The following is a 26,345-nucleotide window of genomic DNA, read 5'->3' on the forward strand; positions in this document are numbered from 1 at the left end:
CCACCTCGGCCTCCCAAAGTGCTGGGATTATAAGTGTGAGCCACTGTGCCCGGCCTTTAATGGGTTTAATTTTTTAGGGACAGTGTCTTGCTGTTGCCCAGGCTGGAGTGCAGTGGCGTGATCACAGCTCACTGCAGCCTCGAACTCCTGAGATCAAGCAATCCCCCTACCTTAACCTCTGCAGTAGCTGGGACTACAAGTGTGTGCCACCACATCTAGCTAATTTTTAAAACAATTTTTTTTATAGAGGCGGAGTCTTCCTATGTTGCTTACGTTGGTCTAGAACTCCTGGCCTCAAGCATTCTTCCCACCTCAGCTTCCCAAAGTGCTGGGATTACAGACAGGAGCCACTACAGCTGGCCATCTTTTAGAGATCACACCACTCCAGCCTGGGTGACCCTGTCTCAAAAAATGAAGAAGTAAAAATAAATAAAAAATGAATCTCTGAGAGATAACAATGTTCCTCAACATTACTGTCATCCCATAGCATACCCAGAAAACTTGACAACAATTCCTTAATGTTGTAGGATAGGATCTTGTATTTGAGAATTTAAATAAGATCTAAGAATAAAAATATTATTACAAAATTCAGCTAATTATGACAGTTCTTCAGTTTTCTTAATTAGCCTCAGTAAGTTCCTCTACTTGAAAAAATGTTACTCCCAACAGTACCCTCAATCCCATGAGAATCAAAAGTGCTCTTCCAATCCCAGCATTCTCAGTCTTACTTGAACAGGTTTAGTAGTGGCATTTTAACCATAACCTTTTTTCCACCCTGCAAAACTTGGTCTTTCATTTTCTTTGACACACACATCCATTTCCAACCTTTGCTTAGTGTATAAAGTGAAAGATTAACTTACGACTTTTGCCCTCAATTTTTAGTGAAGAGAGAATTTGGGGAAAATCCTACTCTTATCTGAGATTGCATAAATGTTCACAGAAACTTGGAAAAATGAAGAGACCCTGCCAGTGTATCTTCTCTTGCAGCTCTTCGGTGGTGCAAGCTGTGGGTCCCTATCCTGTGTTTGGCTGACTATGCCTGCCCTTCTGGTACAGTACTGGGGGTTTCAGGGCAGGTGAGCAAGGCTGCTGAGGGAGAAATGGAACATAAAATTTAGAGACTGAGGCTGGGTGCAGTGGCTCACGCTTGTAATCCCAGTACTTTGGGTGGCCAGGGTGGAAGGATCTCTTGAGCCCAGGAGTTTGAGACCAGCCTGGGCAAGATGGTCAAACCCTGTCTCTACAAAAATACAAAAATTAGCTGGGTGGTGTGGCTCATGCCTGTTGTCCCAGCTACTTCGGAAGCTGAGGTGGGAGGATCACTTGAGACCGGGAGGCAGAGGCTGCAGTGAGCTGAGATCATCACACCATTGCACTCCAGCCTGGATGACAGAGTGAAACTTTGTCTCAAAAAAAAAAAAAAAAAGAATTCGGAGACTGAAAGACACTGGAGAGATAACGATACTGTGAACAGATGTTCAGTTAGAAAGAGAGTCTGTGCTGCTCAAAATAGAGGAGATTTGGGGTTGAGCAGACTCCTTAACTGTGTGTTCCGAGGCTTAACCGTAAGCTTATACATTGTGACTCCACAAACGAGATGGTAGACTTTGATTACATGGGCCTCTTATCACAGAAATGGCTGGCCTGGGAGGGGTCTCTGTGCAATGCTGATAGAAGTAAGGAAGGCTCAGAGAGATTAAGTAATTAGCCCAGAGTAATGAGACTAGGTGCTAGCATGGCCAGGTCTGGAATGCCAGAGACCTGGAACAATTTAGTTTAAAGGGAAGTCTCCCCCTGGGCATCCTTCACTGGAGTCCCATGGGAAGACCTCTGTCCCTTCAGCCAGAAACCCTTAGTCCAATCCAAGGTCACTTTACATTTTCAGACCTCCAGTATATTCATCTGGGAAGTAGGGATAGCAATATCCTGTTACCAGCTGTATACCGGCTGATAGAAGGAGCAGCTAAAATGGATGGGTAAGTTGTTTATCAACCTTGAATTCTGATTTTGTTGAATTTTCTTTTTGTTTTTTTGAGACAGAGTCTCGCTCTGTCATCCAGGCTGGAGTGCAGTGGCACAATCTCGACTCACTGCAACCTCCACCTCCCGGGTTCCAGCAATTCTCGGGCCTCAGCCTCCCAAGTAGCTGGGACTATAGATGCACACCACCACGCCCGGCTAATTTTTGTATTTTTGGTAAAGACATGGTTTTACCATGTTGGTGAGGTCGGTCTCAAACTCCTGACCTCAGGTGATCCACCTGCCTCGGCCTCCCAAAATGCTGAGATTACAGGTGTGAGCCACCGCGCCCGGCCTTCTCTGTATTTTCTTGAAGTTTGCTGAGCTTCCTTAAAATCCTGAGTTCTCTGCAAGAATAAGGATGATGACTTATCGTGCCTCTCACTGGTGAGGTCCACCTTTTCTGCAATTTTGAGCACAGTGCAAGGCCTTGGAAAAGCTTTGTTTCTTGAGTCTTTCAAAGAAGAACAACGACATTAGCGTTTCTGGGAGGGCTAATGGCTGTGCTGTGATGGGGCATGGATGCTTTCTCAGAGGTACTTTCCCCCTAAGCTTTAGGCATGTCTGACCATTTCTTCTGCTTTGGTCTAGTGCTTTCCTCATGATTTAGACTCTGGATGAAGGTGTTTTTGAAGTAGGTTTCCTTACTGCTGTCATCCTGTGTCACCTCACTCTGTGTGGCCTGGAAGTGCAGGGTTTCAGGCCTGGCTGTGGGCGGGCGTTATATGACAAAGGGTTCAGCGTCCCCTGCATCTGGTATGATGCCCTCTCTGGTTTCACCACCTTTAGTCATCATTTTACTTGGGGTGTGGACATATTTGTTCCAGGAGCTTCCCCACCCTCTACAACTTATTGGAGGGATAAATTGTCCTAATGTTTTCTTCTGGTGTTTTTAACCATGAAATCTTAGACCTGGAGTAGATTTGGTTACCAAATAGCCTAAGGAGGGAGGCCATAATATTTGATTTATGTAAGATCCAGGAAATGAGGGAAGGTACGGTGCCATGAGCTGTGCTTCCAGCCAGACCTTATTAACTTTCACAATTCTTTATGCAAAAGAGACAACTTCCAGGTGTTGCTAATGGAGGTATCTCATGACCTAGAGACAAAACCAGGAGCAGCTTCTTTCTATTTCTCCAAATCCAAAAACGATTGCTAGGGAGTTAGACCATGGCCCAGCTCTGCTTTGAGAAAGGGAATTTTGCTTTTGAGATGATTGAAGTACTTTAAATTCCTCAGCTGAGAAATGAGAGATGTACAGATAATGAGACACACGGAGGCTTTGTCGCATCAGACTTCATGAGCTTGGAGAACATGCAGGTGCTCTTCTGACCTCTTAGCTGTTTGTCAGGTTTCTATGACCAGGCAGGTGTTACCAGCAGTAATGTTTAGGGATTCAGCTATATTTTAGCTTCATTTTTATGATCCTTTTTTTTTTTCCAGACAGGATCTTGCTCTGTCACTCAGGCTGGAGTGCAGTGGTGTGATCACAGCTCACTGCAGCCTCAACCTCCCTGGATGCTCAATTGATCCTCCTACCTCACCCTCCCCAGCAACTGGGACTACAGTCATGTGCCACCACGCCCGGCTAATTTTCGTATTTTTTTTGTGGAGATGGAGTTTTGGCATGTTGCCAGACTGGTGTCGAACTCCTGGGCTCAAGTGATCCACCCTCCTTGGCCTTCCAAAGTGCTGGCATTACAGGCATGTGCCACCACACCCAGCCAGGATCTTCTCTTTAGTCACGTCTTTATCTCTTCATTCATGTAACAATCTTTTCTTGAGGGCCTGCTTTGTGCAAGGCATTATGCTTGGTCCTGTGAGGGATATGGAAGTGAACGTTTCACATCTTATCCCTAAGTTGCTTACTTTAGAGGAGAAGGTAGGGCTGAGAAGAAATATCTAAAACATAAAGTGTGAAATGGCTTTGTTGAGTTTATGAGTTGCAAGTAAGAAGTGAGTGGATTTTCCTATAAAAGCACAACCAAGATGTTTGCTTTCTGGACAGTGAGAATGCCTAGAGCACCCAGAACTGCTTCTAAGGACTCAGAGAGAGTTGAGATGCCTGTCATAAAATGACCTTGCTGTTAGCCTTTTTCTTGGGTCAGCCACCATTGTATCCACATTCCCACTTAACATAGACCATGTCTCTCTTTATCTCACCCAAAGTTTAAATAACAGTGAAAGATGAAATCAGATTGGTGGAGACCTGGAAGCTTAATTTTCCTAATGGTTCTCTTTCCAAATTACATCTGGCCGAGGCAGGAGGATCACTTGAACCTAGGAGTTAGAGACCAGCCTTGGCAACATAGGAAGACCCTGCCTCTATAAAAATTAAAAAAAATTAGCCAGGGCCAGGTGTGGTGGCTCACATCTGTAATCCCAGCACTTTGGGAGGCTGAGGCAGGCGGATCACCTCGGGTCGGGAGTTTGAGACCAGCCTGACCAACATGGAAAAACCCCATCTCTACTAAAAATGCAAAAATTAGCTGGGCATGGTGCGCATGCCTATAAACTCAGCTACTCAGGAAGCCGAGGTAGGAGAATTGCTTGAACCCGGGAGGCAGAGGTTGCAGTGAGCTGAGATCGCGCCATTACACTCCAGCCTGGGCAACAAGAGCGAAACTCTGTCTTAAAAAAAAAAAAAAAAAAAAGGAAAAAAACTTAGCTGGGCATTGTGGTAATAGTCTCAGCTACTTGGGAGGCTGAGGTGGGAGGATTGCTTGTGCCTGCGAGGTTGGAGGCTACAGTGAGCCATGATCACACCACTGCACTCCAGCTTGGGTGACAGAGCAAGATCCTGTCTCAAAAACAAAAAGCAGGCCTGGCCAACGTGGTGAAACCATGTCTCTATTGAAAATACAAAAATTAGCTGGGCATGGTGGCACGAGCCTGTAGTCCTAGCTACTTGGGACGCTGAGCAGGAGAATTGCTTGAACTCAGGAGGCAGAGGTTGCAGTGAGCCGAGATTGCGCCTCTGCACTCCAGCCTGAGCGACAGAGCGAGACTCTGTCTCAGAAAAAAAAAGCAAAAAACAAATTACATCTGAGTGTGTTTCATGTAGTTGGTGTGATCAACATCCCCCCTTTTGTTCTTATTCCGATCTTTGGTTTGGAGAGCAATTCGTGAGGAGGCATGAAATGTATCTGGAGACAGCTATGAGCTGCAGCCTGCTGATTTTCATGTAATTCTTGGCTACTTGCCAGTAGGGTTGGGGTTAAACTGTTTCCAGGGTAGGAAAAACACGAACCTAGCATTTTGGTATGAAAACAAACAAGGCTGCTTTGTACTTGATGAAGCTCAAGTTGCAGATCCAGTGAGAGCCCATTAACTATTGGTGAAGGCCCACTGACAGTGGTGAGTTTCAGAGACCCCTGCACATTCTAGAGATAGCAGCGAATGGTTGTGCAGCCTACGAAAGTAATAAATATTTCTGCAGTGATTGTCAACAACAAAATGATTTTCTTGTTTGGGGGGTGGGGAGGCAAGAGGCAGAAACCTTAGGAAGCTGTTGCAAACCAGTTTCAGCTTCTGCTACTTTTATTTCTTTCCATTTAAAGCTGGGTGCAGTGGCACATGCCTGTAGTCCCAGTTACTCAGGAGCCTGAGGTGGGAGGCTCACTTGAGCCCAGGATTTTGAGGCTGCAGTATATTATGAGTAAATAGCCACTGCACCCCAGCCAGGGCAACATAATGAGACCCTGTCTCTCAAAAAAATAAAAGACTGAGGCTGCACCAATGACATGGGGTGGAGTCAGGAACCTAGGACTCTTTCTGGCCCACTTTGGAGAACAGGATTCTGTGAGGTTGAGGTCAATGACTGGGAAAGCCCCAAAGTTCTCATCTGTATCTTCCTTCCACCTCCCCCAACCTCTGCAATAAAACGAAATCAACTCCAGGATTGACCATATTTTAGTAGTAAATATCAAACAAGCAAAACGAGGGCCTAAAATACTCCACTAAAATAGAAATTCATATATTTGATATTCATGCTGTTACTGTAATCATCAGAAAGAAAAACTGTGCTGGTCAAAGGTACTCACTCATTAGATGTGTACATGTGTAGGGCCTTGACATTCTACCCCCAACTAATCTTTGCGTCATCTTTTTCTGCCTTTGGACGTATGCCCCATGCGTCCTTGTTTCCATACTTTCATTCATGCTCTGCTCTGCGTAGTGTGCTCATTTTATCCACCGAAACCCTACATATTATTTCAGTATGCATCTCTGGGGTTTTTTAGTTTGTTTGTTTGTTTGTTTGCTTTTTGAGACGAATTCTTGCTCTGTTGCCCAGGCTGACATGCATTGGCATGATCTCGGCTCACTGCAACCTCCGCCTCCTGGGTTCAAGCGATTCATTCTCCTGCCTCAGCCTCCCAAGTACCTGAGATTACAGGCATGTGCCACCATGCCCAGCTAATTTTTGTATTTTTAGTAGAGACTGGTTTTGCCATGTTTGCCAGGCTGGTCTCGAACTCCTGACCTCAGATGTTCCACCCACCTTGGCCTCCCAAAGTGCTTGAGCCATTGTGCCTGGCATTAGTTTGTTTTTTTTATCCTTTTTTTCTTTTTTTTTTGGCACAGAGTCTCGCTCTGTCCCCCATGCTGGAGTGCAGTGGTGCAATCTTGGCTCACTGAAAGCTCCGCCTCCCAGGTTCACGCCATTCTCCTGCCTCAGCCTCCCAAGTAGCTGGGACTACAGGTGCCCGCCACCATGCCCGGCTAATTTTTTGTATTTTTTAGTAGAGACGGGGTTTCACCATGTTAGCCAGGATGGTCTTGATCTCCTGACCTCGTGATCTGCCTGCCTCAGCCTCCCAAAGTGCTGAGATTACAGGCTTGAGCCACCGCGCTTGGCCTCTTTTGTTTTTTAAGAGAAAAGGTCTTACTCTGATACCCAGGGTAGAGTGCAGTGGTACAATCACAGCTCACTACAACCTCAACCTCTTGGGCTCAAGTGATCCTCCTGCCTCAGCCTACTGAGTAGCTGAACCTACAAGGTGTGCGCCACCATGCCTGGCTAATTTCTTAATTTTTGTAGAAACAGGGTCTCCGTATGTTGCTCAGGCTGGTCTTGAAATCCTGGCCTCAAGTGATCATCCCACATCAGCCTCCTGAAGTGTTGGGGAACCACTGTGTCCAGCTCTTGATAAAATTTTCTTTGAAAATAAAAACCTTCTTTGGCCATTCTGTCCCTCAACAGCATCCCTTGTTTGTTTTCTTTTTTCTTTTTCTTTTTTTTTTTTTTTTTTTACTGGAAGCTCAGAGGATCATCCAGCATCTCTTCTTTGAGCTCTTCTTGTGTCACTGTGTTTGTCCCCTGCCTCACCATGTTTATCATAGAGTGTGTATGTTTGTTTCTGTGTAACTAACTAAATAAATCCTCCAGGGCAAGACTAATTCATCCAGTAGTACATCTTTGTTATCCCCATAGCACATCCTGGGTGGACTGGATGCAACTGTAAATATCAGGTCACAAGTAAGGGGGAAGTGACAATTAATATCTAAATCCTATCTCCATGTGTGTCCAAGCCATTTTGGAGTCATACAGACCTGGTTGAGATTCTGGCTGCACTGCCTATTAGGTGTGTGTCCTTGAACGAGTTACCTAAGGTCACTGTGTAAAATATGAGATGTCACCATCTGTTGGAATCTTCCGTCTTTGAAATACATGATTTGATGTTTAGCAAAGGATTACATACTGCAGTTAAGAACCATTTACCCAGCTCTCTTTCCTGAAAGACTCAGTAGTAGGAAAGCACCATGGGTTTTTACGGATACCTTGTGGAAGAGATAAGCTCTGTGACTTGTAAAATGCCTTGTCCTGCCCAGAAGCAGGAGAGGTGTGTGTTTTCTTGCCTCGGCAGGCCTGCTACATGCCTGCCTTTGTCCAGCCCCAGGACATAGATAAAGCTAGTGTTCTTGGTTTCTAGCAGTTAAGCAACCTTTAGTGTTTCTGCCTGACAGAGTTCTGGGTTTGGGATTTATCCCCTTGCATTCCCCAAAATAATTACTTCAGGATCCTTTTGTTAATGCCTAGCCTGACACCCATGACATGAAGATGTCTCAGTTTAACTTTTATTGTGACACTCATGTTGGTTTGAGGTGTGAGTTAGTATTCATTCTCTCCTTTCTTGAGTTAGAACTCTTAAGGCATTAAATGGGTGTGTGCCCAAACTGGAGAAAGATAAGAAAGATCTCTTATCTTAGACATTCTGTGTCTGCCCAGCAGCCTCTGCTCGAAGCTCCTGGAAATAAAATGGCCTTACGCCTGGAGATTATCTCCTACCCTAGAAGCCTGGCAGTTACTGTCCTGTTCTGACAAACTGTCTTTCTTCAGATGCCTTGATTGTAAAATAAGATACCCTTAGACCTTCAGCCCTAGTCGCCGTTAGCCTCAGTTGACCAGATGACATGGCTGTGGGAGCAGCTCACCAGGTTCCCAAGAGCCACGGCCTAGGAAGGTCTCCAGCCTATTCCTTGTATGTGGATCTGTTGTGCATTAGGAACAGATGAGAACTTTGGGGCTTTCCCAGTCATTGACCTCATAGAACCTTGCTTTCCAAAGTGGGTCAGAAGGACCCTAGGACCCTGACTTCACACTCCAGAACACCACCATCATATCCAGTGTGCATGGCAGTCTCATAAACAGGGTTCCAGAGCGCTGACCAGGGACCTGCCTGTCTGCTTAACATTCACCTGACCCTCAGTTCTGGTTTTTGCTGTTTGTTTTTTCCTTGTTTGTAACTTCTGATATTATAATATCTGACGCCTGTGTGATCATAAAGGAAAGAGCCTGTGGAGCCAGAGTCTTCACTCAAATCCTTGCTGTCTCACAGCCAGCTGTGTGACCTTGGGCAAGTTACATAAACCTCATTTGCCTCCATTTCTATAACTGAGTAATAGGGATAGTAATAGCCACATCATAGGGTTGTTGTGGCTTTGAGATGTTGGTTAGATAGAGTTCTTAGCATGGAGTCTGGCTCATGGTCAGGGTTGAACAAATGATTATCTCTCCCCTACCCCACCCCAGAATTTAAAGATTATGAATATATAGACTGCCTACAAAAATGTTGCCAAAAGATACTTAAACAAATTTACTACAGTAAAAGAATGAATTCAGGTAGCTGTGAGCATATATGTTGTTGCAGTATGTCTTAAATTAATCCGGTACGGCACAGTGGTTTGTGCCTGTGATGTCAGCATTTGAGGATGCTGAGGTGGGAGGATTGCTTGAGGCCAGGAATTCGAGACCAGCTTGGGCAACATAGCAGACTCCCTACTTAAAATAAAATTTTAGGGAGGCACGATGGCTCAGTCCTGATGTCCTGGCTTACAAGGAGGCGAGGCCAAGCGTTCGAGACCAGCCTGGGCAACGTAGGAAGCCCTCATCTATAACAACAGAAAAAATTTTAAATAAAAATTTAAAAAGTTAATCTGAGGCCAGGCATAGTGGCTCATGCCTGTAATCCCAGCACTTTGGTTGAGGTCAGGAGTTCGAGACCAGCCTGGCCAACATGGTGAAACCCCATCTCTACTAAAAAGACAAAAATTAACTTGGAGTGGTGGCATACACTTGTAGTCCCAGCTACTTGGGAATCTGAGGCAGGAGGATGGCTTGAACCTGGGAGGCAGAGGTTGCAGTGAGCCAAGATCGTGCCACCACACTCCAGCCTGGGTGACAGAGCGAGACTCTGTCTCAAGAAAAAAAAAAAAAGTTAATCTGAATCCAAAGGGTAGTATTTCCAGCAGTACTATCTCTGGGGGTTCTCTGAACTGCGGAGGAGGAGACTGCCTCAGTAGAAGGATATCTCAGATGCTGCTTGGGGCCATAAGTAGTTGTTAACCTGCAACATTTTTTTTTTTTTTTTTTTGAGACGGAGTCTCGCTCTGTCGCCCAGGCTGGAGTGCAGTGGCACAATCTCAGCTCACTGCAAGCTCTGCCTCCCGGGTTCACTCCATTCTCCTGCCTCAGCTCCCGAGTAGCTGGAACTACAGGCGACCGCCACCACGCTGGCTAGTTTTTTGTATTTTTAGTAGAGGCGGGGTTTCACTGTGTTAGCCAGGATGGTCTTGATCTCCTGACTTCGTGATCCACCCGCCTCTGCCTCCCAAAGTGCTGGGATTACAAGTGTAAGCCACTGCGCCCGGCCTTTTTTTTTTTGGACAGTCTCGCCCTGTCGCCCGGGCTGGAGTGCAGTGGCACGATCTCAGCTCACTGCAGCCTCCATCTCCCAGGTTCAAGTGATTCTCCTGCTTCAGTCTCCCGAGTAGCTGGGACTACAGGTGTGTGTCACCATGCTCAGCTAATTTTTCTATTTTTAGTAGAGATGGGGTTTCCCCATGTCGGTCAGGCTGGTCTGGAACTCCTGACCTCAGGTGATCTGCCTGCCTTGGCCTCCCAAAGTGCTGGGATTACAAGCATGAGCCATGTCCAGCCCTTTTTTTTGAGACAGTTTCGTTCTGTCGCTCAGGCTGGAGTGCAGTGGTGCGATCTTGGCTCACTGCAACCTCTCCCTCCTGGGCTCAAGTGTCCCTCCCACCTCAGCCTCCCGAGTAGCTGAGACAACAGGCATGAGTCACCACGCCCAGCTAATTTTTGTATTTTTTGTAGAGATGGGGTTTTGCCATGTTGCCCAAGCTGGTTTTGAACTCCTGGGCTCAAGCAATCTGCCCACCTCAGCCTCCCAAAGTACTAGGATTACAGGCGTGAGCCATGGTGCCCAGCCAACCTGCAACATTTTGACAACATAATCCTGCTTAATTCTAATTTAGTATGACTGCCTTTTTTTGTTTGTTTTTTTTTTTAAGTTGGTGAATTCAGCATTGAATTTAATTCTGCATTGGCAGGCAGATGACTAAAGTCATTTGAAGAAGGATTTACCCTACCTTTGGCTCATCATGTATGAGGCTGGATCACGTACATAGGAGAACCCATTTTTTCAGGCTAGCAGAAATTGTTAATGATCATCTTGCTTTTCAAATGGCAAAGCTGACTGCTTTGTCACTAGGTTGTAGTAATATTTGTATAACATGGCAGAAAGTGAACTCACTTTCCTGGAATGCCTGAATTTGCCAACTCAACCTCTTTTTCTCCTCACCCCTCAGATATCAGTGCTTAGTGAACGTTAGTGAGGGGCTGTAGGCCCCTCACTAGGACAAATTTATTGTCCTAGGTTGGGGGTTATAGATACTAATTTGCAAGAATCATTTCTGACTTACATGGATCATGCCCAGCACAGTGCCACTACCATGGAGGCCTTGGATAAGTATCATGAAAGAAAGTTGTTGCAGAAAATGAAAGGAAAGATGAAATATACTTGCTTTGAGTCCTGGACAGTGTAATTAATTTGTAGCCGAGGAAGTTTTTGAAAAGTAACTTTTCAATAACTTTGAAATAACTTTTCAATAACTATTGAAAAGTAAGAAAGAAGCCGTTGTCAGCAGTCACTATTTTAGAATATATTGTATTTAGAATATATTGTATTGTACTAGGTGTAATGCCTTGGGTTAAATGCTGCCTTGCACACAGGAATTTATAATCTGGGAGAAGATAAAAATAGACAAATGCTGATTAGAAACATTGTCTCGGATAGCATCATAAAAGGATGATTCATTAGGAAATCAGGAAGTCTGTAATGCAATTTTGATCATTTAGGTTGTATTTTTACAAGTTTTTTTTTGGATTTCTAGTAATTTTGTTGCAATTCCACTTCTTCTGAGATCATCACTGATGAATATTATTTAGAATTATGGGGCAAAGCTTAGTGGCTCATGCCTGTAATCTTAACACTTTGAAAGGCTGAGGCAGGAGGATCACTTGAGGACAAGAGTTCAAGCCTGGACAACATAGTGAGACCCTGTCTCTACAAAAAATAAAAATTAAAAAAACTTAGCTGAGTGTGGTGGCGTGTGCCTATAGTGCCAGCTTTTTGGGAGGGTGAGGCAGGAGGATCACTTGAGCCTAGGGTGACAGAACAAACCCTATCTCTTAAAAAAACAAAAAAACAAAAAAAAAAAGGAAGGAAGAAAAATATGGAACACTTCATAGCCCATTGGAGCAAGGTTTATTGTGTGTTTTGGTCATAGTGGCATCCCCAGTGCCTAAAACAATGCCTGGCACACTGTAGGCATTCAGTGAGCGTGGAGTGAGTGAATGAATGGTACACTTATGCCATGGAACTCTTTCTGGAGAATTTCAGGTGCCAGTCTGTCTTGTTAGATCAGTGCAGATTACTTTGCCCATGAGGGGATGAGGATGCTGTTTCCATCAGTTTGATTGCCAAAGTTAATGCTGCGTATGTTTTGTGGTTCTCAGTGGTTGCCAGGGAACCAAGGAAGTGAAAGGAAGGGGTTGAAAGCAGCCTCATTGCTGTTCCCTGGGCGGCTGTGCCTTGATGTCCAGCCTCGTCTGTATGGCAGTTTGGCCTGGTTGTGAGAGTGGCGACAAGGCCTGGGATAGACTGACCATGTCTTGAGAATATGTATGTGCTGAAGAATGGCTTCCCAGTCCCCAATCACCGGCAGCAGCAGGAGCCACTTCTTTTACACATCAGCCACCTTTTCCTCTAGCAATGAAGCTGTGATCCATTCTTTTAGTGAGTCTCGAGGAAATGGCTCAGCCAGTTTGGCACATTCATTTTCTTGTCAGGAAAGTCGATGTGACCTTGACCGTCAGTGGGGACCTGTGGTAAACACGTTGTGTGTCTGGCTGGATTCTAATGATCAAACAGTACTTTTGGCACCTCACTGTGCTGTTGTACGTGTCATGTGCTCCTAATTTATTGTCCTAGGTTGGGGGTTATAGATACTAATTTGCAAGAATCATTTCTGACTTACATGGATCATGCCCAGCACAGAGCCGCTACCATGGAGGCCTTGGATAAGTATCATGAAAGAAAATTGTTGCAGAAAATGAAAGGAAAGATGAAATATACTTGCTTTGAGTCCTGGACAGTGTAATTAATTTGTAGCTGAGGAAGTTATTGAAAAGTAACTTTTTGTAATCCTACCACTTTAGGAGGCTAAGGTGGGCAGATCACTTGAGCCCAGGAGTTCAAGACCAGCCTGGGCAACATGGCAAAACCCCATCTCTACACAAAAAAACAAAAATTAGCTGCGCATGGTAGCACGTGCCTGTGGTACCAGCTCCTTGGGAGGCTGAGATGGGAGGATCGCTTAAGCCCGGAAGGCAGAGGTTGCAGTGAGCCAAGATCATCACACCACTGTACTCCAGCCTGGGTAACAGAGTGAGACCCTATCTCAAAAAAAAAAAAAAAAAAAAAAAAAGTAACTTTGGATTTATAAAGCTCCTCTGAAGATTGTTCTCCTTGAGTCATTTCTGGAAATCCAAACCCAAACATGGACCTTTTGTGCTGTGCAAGTGTTGTCTTTGGTAGAGGATTCAGGCCCAGGGAGAGCTGCTGTGATCTGCTGTTTCAGGGAGGGTAGCCAGAAGGGATTTGGCTTACACCACTGACTAGGGAAAGTCAGAGCAGGACACCATCCCCAGGGCCCTTGCTTGTGCAAAGCTTGCGTTAGAGAACTCTTTTCTCCCTGAGCTGAACTTAGTGAAGAAAGCACGACAAACCTAAGGCGGTGAACTTTTCCTAACCAAGAGTTGGTTTAAATATAGATGACCTGCCTTTCTGGCAACTTGGAGGCTGCGGTGGGACTTGTTGTACCTTTTATAAGACAAGTGAGGAAAGATGTTGGCACCTGTATTTGCGCAGTTTGTTTATGAAATATAAACTCTCCGGTGGAAGCGAGGGCTCGAAAGGTCAGTGTCCAAGGTAGCGTGTCCTACCTTAGCTGGGGAAAAGGTGCCTCTCCAAGCCCCCCTTGCGAATTGCCTCATTCCCTAGAGAAAGTTGGGACAGCCAGGCTTCATGTCCTATTATTTACTGAGCACGGACTCTGGCAGGGTTGAGGGTGGAAAAGTTTCTGTGAAACTGACAGACACTGGACTTGATTTTCTTTCCCAGGGAGGAGAAACAATACTCTAGGAGCTACAAAGTCAGTCCTTATTCAGAGCAGTGTTCCTCTTTTCAGCTTTAGAGACTTGATTTATGTACCCTGGAGCCTGCTTAGAGCCAAGGGGTTGCAGCAGCCTGCTCCCATCTGCAGCCCCCACCATCCTCCCACAGTCGGCTCTGGCTCTAGGTGGGTCCAGGGCTGGGCATCGCGGGTCTGCAGCACATCCTCCTCAGTATTCCAGCGCAGCTGTCTGAAGTTTTTTCTGCTGCGCCTGAACTGATGTCATTTCCCCCTTGGCAGACAGCTTCGGCTTTGCTGCGTCTGAGATATGTCACGAGAAGGTGGGGGTGGGCCAGAGACAGGCAGGGGGAGTAGCGAGGAGAGCAGGAGACAGTGTGCCTGCTCGGTCCCAGGACTCTGTTTACTTTATCTGCTTTGCTAAAGAAGGCCAGTGAACCAGGACCACTGCGCACATAGGCCCACCAGGGGCAATGCTCATTCCAAGACCTTAACTTTTAAGAGCCCTTTGTTCCAACGTTAGTGTGGACGATGCTCTTGCAGGATGCCTTTCCTTTTGGGTCTTAGACAGGTAATTGTTTCTGCACGGATCGGGTTTGGAAGGGAAGAAGGGGTGGGAGCTTGTTTATTGTACTACTGCTTTGGGTGGAGGGAATATTTTAGCAAATGCCTCTTGGTTAGACCAGGCCAGCTCCCACACAGAACTTTCCAGTCTCCCTTCTTGTTTGCTAGTTGCTCCTTACTTTCAGAGCCACCGTGTTCTTAACCCTCTACGTCCCCGAGGTTTCTCTAGGGCTGTCCGGTTCTGATTTTCCATCAGACACTGTAAAACTGCTTTGGAAACTTCACGGAGAAACAGCTGAAGAATGGGGCTGGGGAAGGGGAGAGGCAGAGTGCGATTCTTGCTCCAAACCCCCTTTTATTCCTTCTCCATTTTGATTTGGCTAGTTAGTGGAGATTTCCTCACAGTCCTCTGGTTCTGAAGGGACTCTGTGTTGGGGGTGGGGTGAGGGCTCCGTTCTTCTTTTAAAGGAAAGGCTTTCTTCCTTTCAAGCATGTGCCTGGGGCTGTGCAGCTGAGGGACGTCCCGGACACCTCAGGGGAAGGGGTGTGGAATTGACCCCATTTTGGCCTTACTGACCAATTTTTCAAAAAGACCCCTGTGGCAGAGACTTGATTGTTCGGTGAGCCGCCCTTTGAAGTGGGGGCACTGCATTCATTCCAGCCGGTAAAGCAGTGTGGAATGAGAGAACAGTAGCAAGCCACCAACTGCTGTCTGCTGAGAACACAGCTGTTGCCAACTATTTGTTCCAGGGCTTCTGAGAGTCGGACACCCCCACCCCCTCTTCGTCTGAGAGGCATGTCTGTATCGGAATGTGTAACTGTAACCAGCAGCTGCTGGCTGTAAGGGGTGGGGAGGGAGCACACACCCTCTGCTGCCTGTTCCTGGGTGAGGAAAAGCCACAGATGAGCTCACAGCAGAAGCCCTAGAGGGGAGCTGCTAGGGACCACTGGTTGCCCTCACTCTGAGAAAAGTGCTAGGTGGGCAACTCTCCCTTGAGTTGCCTACAGTTCTGTTCAAAGGAAGCTCCTCTGAAAAGCCCCAAACATTCCATGACAGCTCTTGTTATCTTCAGAGTGTTGCGCTGACACAGCTGATGGGCAGAGAGGTGACCATTCTGAACATCCCTTCTGCCCCCACAAGAAAGGCTGTCCTTTTTTTTTTTTTTTGAGATGGAGTCTCACTCTGTTGCCCAGGCTGGAGTGTAGTGGCGTTATCGCAGCTCACTGCAACTTCTGTCTCCTGGGTTCAAGCGATTCTCCTGCCTCAGCCTCCTGAGTAGCTGGGATTACAGGCATGTGCCACTATACCCGGCTAAGTTTTGTATTTTTAGTAGAGACGGGGTTTCGCCTTGTTGGCCTGACTGGTCTCGAACTCCTGACCTCAGGTGATCCGGCCACCTCGGCCTCCCGAAGTGCTAGTATTACAGGCGTGAGCCACTGTGCCTGGCCAGAAAGGCTGTCCTTTTAACCTATGGGCAGAATGAGCCCTGGAGAGGATTTCAAGCAGTGTTGGAAATAGGATGAAGCTGGATGAAGCGTCTCATGCTGTGTCAGCAGGCTGGGAGGGTGAAAACTGCCTAACAGAGTGGAAAGAGTGGGCTGGATGTTGGAAAGACCTGCGTTCATATCCCAGCTTCCCTGAGGTCTTGGGCAGGCCCTTAACTGTTCTGAACCTCATCTCTGAGGTCACACAGAGATTCCACGAAAGAATGTATGTGAATGTTAGCACCTTGGCTGGTAGAGAGTAGACTTAACTCTTACTTTGATCTACTCATTCCCAAAGGATGCAACACTGCAGGGGTGCAGGAAACCAGAAGTGAAGGGACTGATACCTTGACAGGAGGCAGCCGTGCTGGGCAGGAGCCCACAGCCAGAGGAGTGAGCTCTTGCATCTGTAGTCACTGACAGCCATTGTGCAGTGACGTACAGCTGGGAGGCCCCCTCTTACTCTACCAAGACACTGTTAATCTTATATACTGAGGTGGCAAGAGGGCAAGGTCTTGTGTCCAGTTACTTGGACATGTAGTGAGAGAATGAAGCAGTGGGTAGCATTAAACTCTTCAAGGAGAGTGAAGGATTGCGATGGTTGTTGTGGGGAAGATCTGAGAGGATCAACAGCAGGTGAACCTTTAGCTCTTGTGTCTGAACAGTTGCCTGGTGGAAGGCAGAATTTAGAAGACCTCTGAAGGCCCTTCCTGAAGGATTGCGATGGTTGTTGTGGGGAAGATCTGAGAGGATCAACAGCAGGTGAACCTTTAGCTCTTGTGTCTGAACAGTTGCCTGGTGGAAGGCAGAATTTAGAAGACCTCTGAAGGCCCTTCCTGCCCTAGGCTTCTGTGATTCAAACCTTGCCTGTACAATCTTGGAGTAGTTTTTGTTACATATTTTGTATATTTCTAGTATTTTGTGTCAGACAGTGTAACTGTGTTCTTTATTGGAGCCATGTAGAAGCCAGCCTTCTAAAGATCACTTGGTGATAATTCTGTTTAAGAAAAAATGACACATAATGCACACACACACACACACACATAAAATTCATCTTTATCATACATATGTATGTACTTTGATTTATTTTTTTCCCTTAATCCATATGATTATTTTTTTCCCTTAATCCTGTGTCTTATGTGGTAGGTTTATTCTATTTGTACAGAGGTGCATGCTGAGGCTTAGAGAAGTTAAGCCATTTGCCCAGCATTGCTCAGTTGTCTAGAGAAAGGGTAATTGAAGATGTTTGTTGCTGTTTTTTAACTTGAGTCTTTCCCAAATCCTGGATTTTTCTCACTACCTAGACTGTGCGGCTCAGTGTCTGAGAGTAGAGTATGATTAATGCATTTTTCTCCTTGGGGCATGTTTCTTTCTAGCCTGCCTAGGTAGGAGATAAAATGCTGCTTACCCCTTAATCCCAGCTTTTCAGGAGGCTGAGGCAGGAGAATCGCTTAAACCCAGGAGGCGAAGGTTGCAGTGAGCCGAGAGGCCCCACCATTGCACTCCGGCATGGGCAACAAGAGCGAGACTCTGTTTCAAAAAAAAAAAATCATTCTTGTTGAGTCTCGTTCTTGTCACCCAGGCTGGAGTGCAATGGTGTGATCTTGGCTCACTGCAACCTCTGCCTCCCGGGTTCAAGCCATTCTCCTGCCTCAGCCTCCCAGGTAGCTGGGACTACAGGCATGTAGTCCACCACACCCAGCTAATTTTTTGGGTATTTTTAATAGAGATGGGGTTTCACCATGGCTGGCCAGGCTGGTCTCAAACTCCTGACCTCAAGTGGTCCGCTCGCCTCGGCCTCCCAAAGTGCTGGGATTATAGACGTGAGCCACCAGGCCCAGCCAAAAAAAATGTAGATTCTTTATGTCTGGGCCAGGGCCCCAGAATATGCATTTCTGTGAAGTTCCCCAGGTGTTTCTGACCCAGGTTGTTTCCGGCCACAGTTTGAGAGACTGTCCTCCAGAGCTGGGCGGCATGGAAATAATTACAAGCCAGCATGCTGAGACTACAACAGAGGAACGCCCAGGGAGTGGGAGAACAGAGCGTGGGGGCAGGTATTTGAATCAGGCTAGGAGAGGCTTTCCTGAGAAGCCGATATCTGATCTGACTCTTGAAGGATGAGTAGGAGAGTTTACCAGACATGTGAGTTGGGGAAAGAGCATTCCGGACAGATCAGATGGGGAGAGTTGTTTTTGTTTTCTCCTGCAGATGACAAGGGAAACTGTCATTCATCTCTTGAGTCTTGGCATTGAATTTGCCTGGGGCAAGATAAGGACCTTAGTTCACCAGGTATGGGTGTCTTTTATGGATACCAAGAAGGAGGAAGACCTCAGGGCCCTTCTGTCTAATAATGAGCATGGCATGATTTCAGTGTCTGTAAAGGGCAGATAAACTGTAGGATGTATTAGTTGTTTCATGCAAGGGACAGTTAGACAGCTCACGGAAGCTACAGTGTTGACTAAAAAAATGCTTTTTGTGCTTAGATGAGCCAGAGCTCAGAAGAAGATAGTCACCTGCTGAACTTTTTGGGTATGGCACTATATACCAAATTTTAGATATAACAAACAATTAGGCATGCTATCTCTTTATTATCTGACAAGATCAGAAAATAAGTTTTCTGGTTAAGAGAAATTCCATTATGTGTACCTAACAAAGGGATTACTAATTTTCGGAGAACAGTATTGCAACAGAATGTTCTTAGTCATGATTTGAATGAATTCTATTTCATGTTCATCCAGAAGGTGTTGATTGGGTAATGCCGAAGGTTTCTTAGGAGCAACACTCAGCATCTGAAAAGTCCTGTGCACCTGTTCTACCCAAAGCATGTTGTGGATACAAAGAGGTATAAACTCCATCCCTGCCCTCAAGGGGTTTACAGTCAGGTAGGGAAAGTAGAATAAGTGCACAGGTAATGAGGACATTCTGCAGGTGGTAGCAAATGACATTAGAAAAGAATAGAATGCCGCAGTTCAGAGGTGTGAAGAGGCAACCCTTCTGCAGGTAGCCCTTCCCACAGTCCAGTCCAGTAGTATCAGTTGTTGTACTGTAGGTGCTAGGTGTGTGGAAGGACCAGTGGGTGGTAAGTTCTAGTTCATGGAATGCAGGCTAGATCCATTAAGACACTGATTTTACATCTTGCACCTTGGAATATTGCCTTTCTCAGTGAGAAAGACCCATTGTCCCCGAAGTTGTCCACACCAATGAGATGGGATGATCCCTGATACTGGAAATGAATAATACCCATCAAAATCCTCTTAGGGTCCCTTTTCCAGGTTGGAATTTGTCATGGAAAGAGGCACAAGGGGCAACTCCTGGCCCAAGGGGCTGTTTGTATTTTTGAAAGGGTGAGCTGGTCCCTGGGCTGATGCCGAATGTGACAAGGCAACTAGAATGTTGCATGGTACTTACTCCCTAGGCATAGGAAGTGGCTTAGCGTCTCACAAGGAGAGCACTGAAAAGGCTGTGTGATAGCCAGCTAATGCTGCAGGGTGCGAGCCATGACTGCGGAGAGGGAAGGAGGGGAATTGCCGGCTTCCAATTTAACCCCTCAACTGCTGAATGTTAGCCAGCATTGACTTGGGGTATTTATTATTTCACCACAGCGGCCACCCATGAGGGAGGAGGTCTTACCTCCTTTTTGCTGTAAGGAAACTGAAACCCAGGGAGAAGTTATCTGTTCCAGAACCCAGGGCTAATGTGTGGCAGGAGGGGCCTGGAGTGCAGGTCTTCTTGGTGTCTGTATGCCCCTGTCCGTTGCTCTGGCTTGGTACCCATATCCACAGTCCACTGCAGGCCTCCTCCTCCCTGCCTGCTCTGTGCACAGCAGAGGACCGAATGTTGACTACCAGTTGCTGTTACCCTCAGGCCCAACGTCTTTCCACCAGGTTGAGGACAAATAAAGCAAGATCTTGCTTGGAAGGGAACTAGCTGTATATAGCAGCAAACACCAAGGTGACACTTGTTTGTGCTACCAAAAGTTGAACCCAGAATCCTTATCTAAACTGATTTGTGAAAGTCGTGTGACAGCTCCACAGAACACCTCATTTCCCTACTGTCACCACAGGTGAGAAAGGTGGTGCTTACGCAAGCCCTTTCAGGTTAATTTTTTTTGGGGGGGGGTGGGGGGAGGGATGGAGTCTCGCTCTTGCTCTGTCACCTAGACTGGAGTGCAGTGGCGCCATCTTGACTTACTGCAACTTCCGCCTCCCGGGTTCAAGGAATTCTCGTGCCTCAGCCTCCCAAGTAGCTGCTAGCACCTGCCACCATGCCCAGCTAATTTTTCTATTTTTAGGAAAGATGGAGTTTCACCATGTTGGCCAGGTTGGTCTGAAACTCCTGACCTCAGGTGATGCACCTGCCACGGCCTCTCAAAGTGCTGGGATTACAGGTGTGAGCAACTGTGCCTGGCCTCAGGTTAATTTTTGAACCCCCAACCATCTCTGTTGAAAGAAGTTGCTTTTTTTTTTTTTTTTTTTGAGGAACGTGGCTTGTTTTTCATTGCATCTCTGTTATCAGAGCAAAGAGAAAGCAGTGTACTGGACAGTAACTTAGTGGAAAAGACGACTGTGGCTGCTGATTTTGAAACATTTTCCAGGATGGAGCCAAAGAAAACAGTCACTTCCTCCAGTGATAGCCCATGAGTTTGACCCGCCCCCTCCCACCCCTTTTCCTTGAAGAGGTAAATTTTAGTCCAGGAAAACAGAATACTTTGGGGCTGTTTAAAAAAATGCTTTGAAATCCCTTCTTCTGCCCTAATTCCTTAGCACTAGTAAGATACTAGTTTCTTACCTCTTCCTCCCTAGGGCTTCTTGACTCTTATTTCTTGCTAATTTGTAGCAACAGTGGGTTGAAAGAGCCCTGATAATGGACCTGCCTGAGCCATTTCTGTGCCCCTCTGTAGCCATTGTTTCTCTGGGCAGAGCTCACCTGAACTTGAACCCCAGACCTCACAAGAGGCTTCTATTGCTGGTTGCTGGAAATGGTGATAAAATCCTGTGAGGGGCGGGGCAGTGCGGGGAAGGAGACTTGGCTTTGGGAATGGCTGGAGTGTGACACACTGACTTCTTTTCCTGAAAGTGGCTCAGGGTTTGCCGGGACTGTGTTGCACATAAGACTTCGGTTTCCTCAGGCATTGCATCAAGGAGGCCAGAGTATTTATTATTGTTTGGTTTTCTTGCTTAACACACAAGACTTAAGGTTCTCCCAACTGTGACGCATGGTCTCGATGTGGTTTCAAATACTGTCCAATTGATTTTGTGGTTTCCATCAAGGGTTTGAAATCCCTGGTTACCCACCAGGCAGGCAGTGGTGTGAATACCTGTGATCTCCCACCCCTCTGGGTGTGGTTCTGGAGTGCCGTAGGGAGGTTAGGACAGGCTGGGGCGGACTGCCAGCGCAAATAGAACGTACAGTCATTCCTGCGTCTCTGTGTAAGGTTCCAGATTCATGGGCCAGGCTCGGCTTGTGCTGGGTTACTGTAAACCAGGATGAGAGAGCTACAGCCAGAGAGCCACGGTTCATTCTCGCACTGGTCATGCGAAAATCACACCCCCACAGCTTTGCCTTAGGCTTTGGAGGACCCCTTCATGCTGCTGCTTGTACCATGTAGCTAAGAGGCACGAGGGACGACTAGCTCCTATGGTTACTTGACTCAGCGGTCGCTAGGTTCAGGACTTTGTGAAGGATTTTTGGCCAGGGTAGGTATGCTTGTGAGACTGACATCAGTCCTGCCCACGGGGAATTTAGAGCGGGCTGGTGGCGGGGAGTCTGTGAGGCACTCGGAGAACAAGACTGGCTAAAACATGGTTCTGTACAAAATATTGTGCTGCAGTTTGGCTAAAACAGGGGCTCTAAACTAGGGACAGTTTTGCCCTTCCCCCACAGGGGACATTTGGCAGTGTCCAGACATGGTTAGCTGTCACAGCTAGGGGAGTAGGAAGTTGCTACTGGCATATCTAGTTAATAGAGGCCAGGGATGTTGCTAAACATCCTACAATGTACAGTTCAGTCCCGTATGACAAATAATTACCTGACTCCAAATGTCAGTAGGGCTAAGGTGGAGAAACCTTGGGGTAGAAACCACAGACTCATAGTAGTCCACTCTGCTTGGGAAGCAGGAGTCACAGGACTGAGGGAAGGAGTACCATATTGTTTTAATAAAGGGGAAATAGGTAGACCTTTCCTGCTGCCTTCTAAGCAATGTGTGTTCATTATCTGCCCAGAAATTTAGAATTTTGACATTGGTTGTTCCCTTAATCACCAGGTACTCTATCTTATCAATGACAGGTACAGAGTCATTTTTTGTGGGCCAGTAGATCTGACCAAGCCCATATGAAATATGGATATGACCAAGTCCATCTGAAAAGTCGGATGGAACTGACGTTTCATCTCTTACTCAAATAACCTGGATTACCACCCCCCAGGAGGACGGGATCTCAGTGGTACCCAAATGACTTTATACATACAACTTAAAGAACAATTAGGCATAGTTATTTTAGTAGCAGCCTGTATTTCAAGCCAGGTTCCTATTGCTCTGGGTTGGGTTTATTGTAATCTATCATTAGTAACATACTAACCGCACCCCCCCACCGTTTTCTAAATCACTGAAGTCTATTTTAATCTTAAAGTCCAAGCTCTCATAGTTCCAAAAGTTCTTGTTTCTTTTTTTTTTTTTTGAGACAGAGTCTCGCTCTGTTGCCCAGGCTGGAGTGCAGTGGCGCAATCTCGGCTCACTGCAAGCTCCGCCTCCTGGGTTCGCGCCATTCTCCTGCCTCAGCCTCCCGAGTAGCTGGGACTACAGGCGCCCGCCGCCACACCCGGCTAATTTTTTGTATTTTTTGTAGAGACGGGGTTTCACCGTGTTAGCCAGGATCGTCTCGATCTCCTGACCTCGTGATCTGCCCGCCTTGGCCTCCCAAAGTGCTGGGATTACAGGCGTGAGCCACCGCGCCCTGCCAAGTTCTTGTTTCTTTAAAGTTTTTCTGTCTTTTGGAGACACAGCCTCTGGATTCTGAAGACTTCTTTTATCCTGTGCCTGTTTGCAGTGAGACCCTTGTTAATGTGACCCCTTGTCAGAGTCAGAAGTAAACAGTTCCCTTGAGCAGTGTTTAACTTTTTGCTGGCAATACATCTCTGGTGCTGGTCCCAAGACACACAGCCACACAAGGCAAGTCCCATTATGATCTTCTTTGCTCCCAGCAGGTCTGCTGCAGTGGGATGGAACTGCTGAGGAAAAAAAAGGGGGGTTAAATTTAGAATTATGTTTAAAATGAGGAATGAGATGTGGCATATGCCTTTCTCAAATGAAACTGTGGCGAATCTCTTCTCAAGCACATCAGCAACAAATTAACTTGTGCCTTTAATATTTCATATCCTTTTGAAAACTATACCTCTTTCTTCTTTTGAGGCAAAGAAGTGGGTATTCTATTTGACTAAGAGCTATTTTCAAGATACAATAAAGACTGTTGAGCTAGAGCCCAGTTACAGAAAGGATAAGCAATCAAAATCAGAAGATCAGGGTTTTGACAGTCCCAATTCTGTCATATTCAATCTTAGTCTAAGTGTCATTTCTTTATAAGATAGGGGGGCAGTAGCACCTCTTCAGAGACCCTTGTAGTTCTTTTTTTTTTTTTCTTTTGAGACAGAGTCTCACTCTGTCACCCAGGTTGGAGCACAGTGGCATGATCATGACTTCCTGCAGCCTCCACTTCCCAGGCTCAAGCGATCATCCCACCTCAGCCTCCCAAGTAGCTAGGACCTTAGGTGCATGGCACCATACCCAGCTAATTTCTTACATTTTGAAGAGACAATCTTGCCATGTTGCCTAGGCTGGTCCAGCAACTCCTGGGCTCAAGCAGTCCTCCTGTCTCACCTCCCAAAGTGCTGGGATTACAGGTGTGAGCCACTGCACCCAGCCCCATGCAGTTCTTTTTTATTTTTTTGAGATGGAGTCTTGCTCTGTCGCCCAAGCTGTAGTGCAGTGGTGCTATCTCGGCTCACTGTAACCTCCGCCTCCCAGGTTCAAGCGATTCTTCTGCCTCAGCCTCCTGAGTAGCTGGGATTACAGGCACCCGCCACCACTCCTGGCTAATTTTTGTATTTTTAGTAGAGATGAGGTTTCACCATGTTGGTCAGGCTGGTCTCGATCTCTTGACCTTGTGATCCGCCTGCCTCGGCCTCCGAAAGTGCTGGGATTACAGGCGTGAGCCACCGCACCTGGCCCGCTTACAGTTCTCTAAGCTGTTCAGGGGAACTGTTTACTTCTACCTTGGACAAAGGGTCACATTAAAAAGGGTCTCACCGCAGAGTGTCTTGCAGGCAGCTGGCTGGCAGGCTCAAATGAGAGGCTGACTTTTAAAAGAGATTTGAAGAGCTCAAGAGGGCAGGGTGTAGTGGTTCACACCTGTAATCCCAGCACTTTGGGAGGCCAAGGTGCTTAGATCACCTGAGGTCAAGAGTTTGAGATCAACCTGGCCAACATGGCGAAACCCCCCCTCTACCAAAAACACAAAAATTAGCTGGGCATGGTGGCATGCGCCCGCAGTCTCAGCTACTCAGGAGGCTGAGGCATGATAATAGCTTGAACCCAGGAGCTGGAGGTTGCAGTGTGCCGAGATCACACCACTGCACTCCAGCCTGGGAGTCAGAGTGAAACTATCTCAAAAAAAAAAAGTTCGAGAGCTCTATGTAAATGTGTACTGTGTATATTAATTATATACATGTATTTACATGTTTGTGCATCTTCCCTGCTTGAAATGATTACCCCGAGGCTTTGCCACGTTACAGATCGTTAAATAAAGAACACATTCTATTGATTAGATTGTACTTATGAAGGAACAAGATGAACTTGAATATTTCAGGAAGCTTTGCAGCAACAAGAATTGAAACGAACTTAAACAAAAAGCTTGTTAGGCTTTTTAAACCTAACAGCTTAGTTATTGCAAAGTACCCTCCAAGGCAAATTTCGTATCTTATCTGTCATTTTTGTGCCTGTCAGCATCTAGCATGAAAGTTTAGGGTAACCCTAAGCCTTAAATTCTTTCCACTAAATTTTGGGTTTTAGGTCCTGGAAAATTTTCCCAGCTGTATGATCACTCTGAACCTGTTTCCTATAAAAAGGTAATGTAGGTAAAAACACCTAGGTCAGTGGTTGATACGCAACAGTCACTGGGCAGAACTGGTTGTCTTCCCCATGCTGTTGTGGTAGGAGATTTTTCTAGATTATCCGCAGGTGTTCCCATCATGCAGTGGAGAAGGGCCCCTCTTCTTTATCCAGGTTCCTATTTGACATGTGTTTAATTACGATGCTGCTTGAGCCATAGTGTAGAGAATTCAGATGTCTGCTGCTTGTATTTAGGTGTCTTTAGCCTGCCTTAACTTCAAGGTTACTACTAAACTTTAGAGCAGGAAGTGACAGTCAGGTGCCCGCAGGGGCCAGCCAGTGACATGACTGAGTCAAGCAAATGGGATTATTGGGCAGTAGGGATGGGGCGGGGGATGAGACGGTGTAGATTGGAGAAGCTGGAGCCCATATACATCTCTGCCCAGCCTCTTATGGCCCTTTGTGAATGTGGTCCTTGATTTTTCTAGAGAAACCGGAAATCTGGATTTTTGTATGAATTTCTCTCATTTTAAAATGTTGACCGTCAGTTCCACTTTTTTTTTTTTTTTTTTTTTTGAGACATGGTCTCACTCTGTTGCCCAGGCTGGAGTGCAGTTAACAGCTCACTGCAACCTTGAATTCCTGGGCTCAAGTGACCTTCCTGCCTCAACCTCCCAAGTAGCTGAGACTACAGGTGCCTGCCATCATGCCTGGCTAATTAAAAAAAAATTTTTTTTTTTTTTGAGACAGAGTCTCGCTCTGTTGCCCAGGCTGGAGTGCAGTGGTATGATCTCGGCTCACTGGGTTCCGCCTCCCGGGTTCACGCCCTTCTCCTGCCTCAGCCTCCCAAGTAGCTGGGACTACAGGCACCCGCCACCATGCCTGGCTAATTTTTTGTATTTTTAGTAGAGACGGATTTCACCGTGTTAGCCAGGATGGTCTCGATCTCCTGACCTCGTGGTCTGCCCGCCTTGGCCTCCCAAAGTGCTGGGATTACAGGCATGAGCCACCGCGCCCGGCGAATTTTTTAAATTTTTAATAGAGATGAGGTCACGCTTTTTTGCCCAGGCTGGTCTCAAACTCCTGGGCTCAAGCAGTCCTCCCACTTCAGCCTCCCAAAGTGCTGGGATTATAGGCCTGACCCACTGTACCCAGCCCACTTTTTTTTTTTTTTTTTTTTTAG

The 26,345-nt window shown here is 46.4% G+C and overlaps 1 protein-coding gene across 3 annotated transcripts in view; it reads left to right on the forward strand.

Moving 5' to 3' along the window:
* The window catches only part of WBP1L (WW domain binding protein 1 like), a 75,855-nt gene that overhangs the window by 18,015 nt on the left and 31,495 nt on the right, over positions 1-26,345 (forward strand). Inside the window, exon 1 of one of the 3 annotated variants that reach the window (XM_054436843.2) lies at positions 14,358-14,584. The exons of the other annotated variants lie outside the window; for them this stretch is intronic. Within the exon in view, the coding sequence (XP_054292818.1) occupies positions 14,558-14,584 (27 nt within the window). The 5' untranslated portion in view covers positions 14,358-14,557. Of the gene's footprint in view, positions 1-14,357; positions 14,585-26,345 lie in introns of those variants that run through there. 3 annotated transcript variants of the gene reach the window in all.

Source organism: Pongo pygmaeus, chromosome 8 (assembly GCF_028885625.2).
Source record: "Pongo pygmaeus isolate AG05252 chromosome 8, NHGRI_mPonPyg2-v2.0_pri, whole genome shotgun sequence".
NCBI classification, from domain to species: domain Eukaryota; kingdom Metazoa; phylum Chordata; class Mammalia; order Primates; family Hominidae; genus Pongo; species Pongo pygmaeus.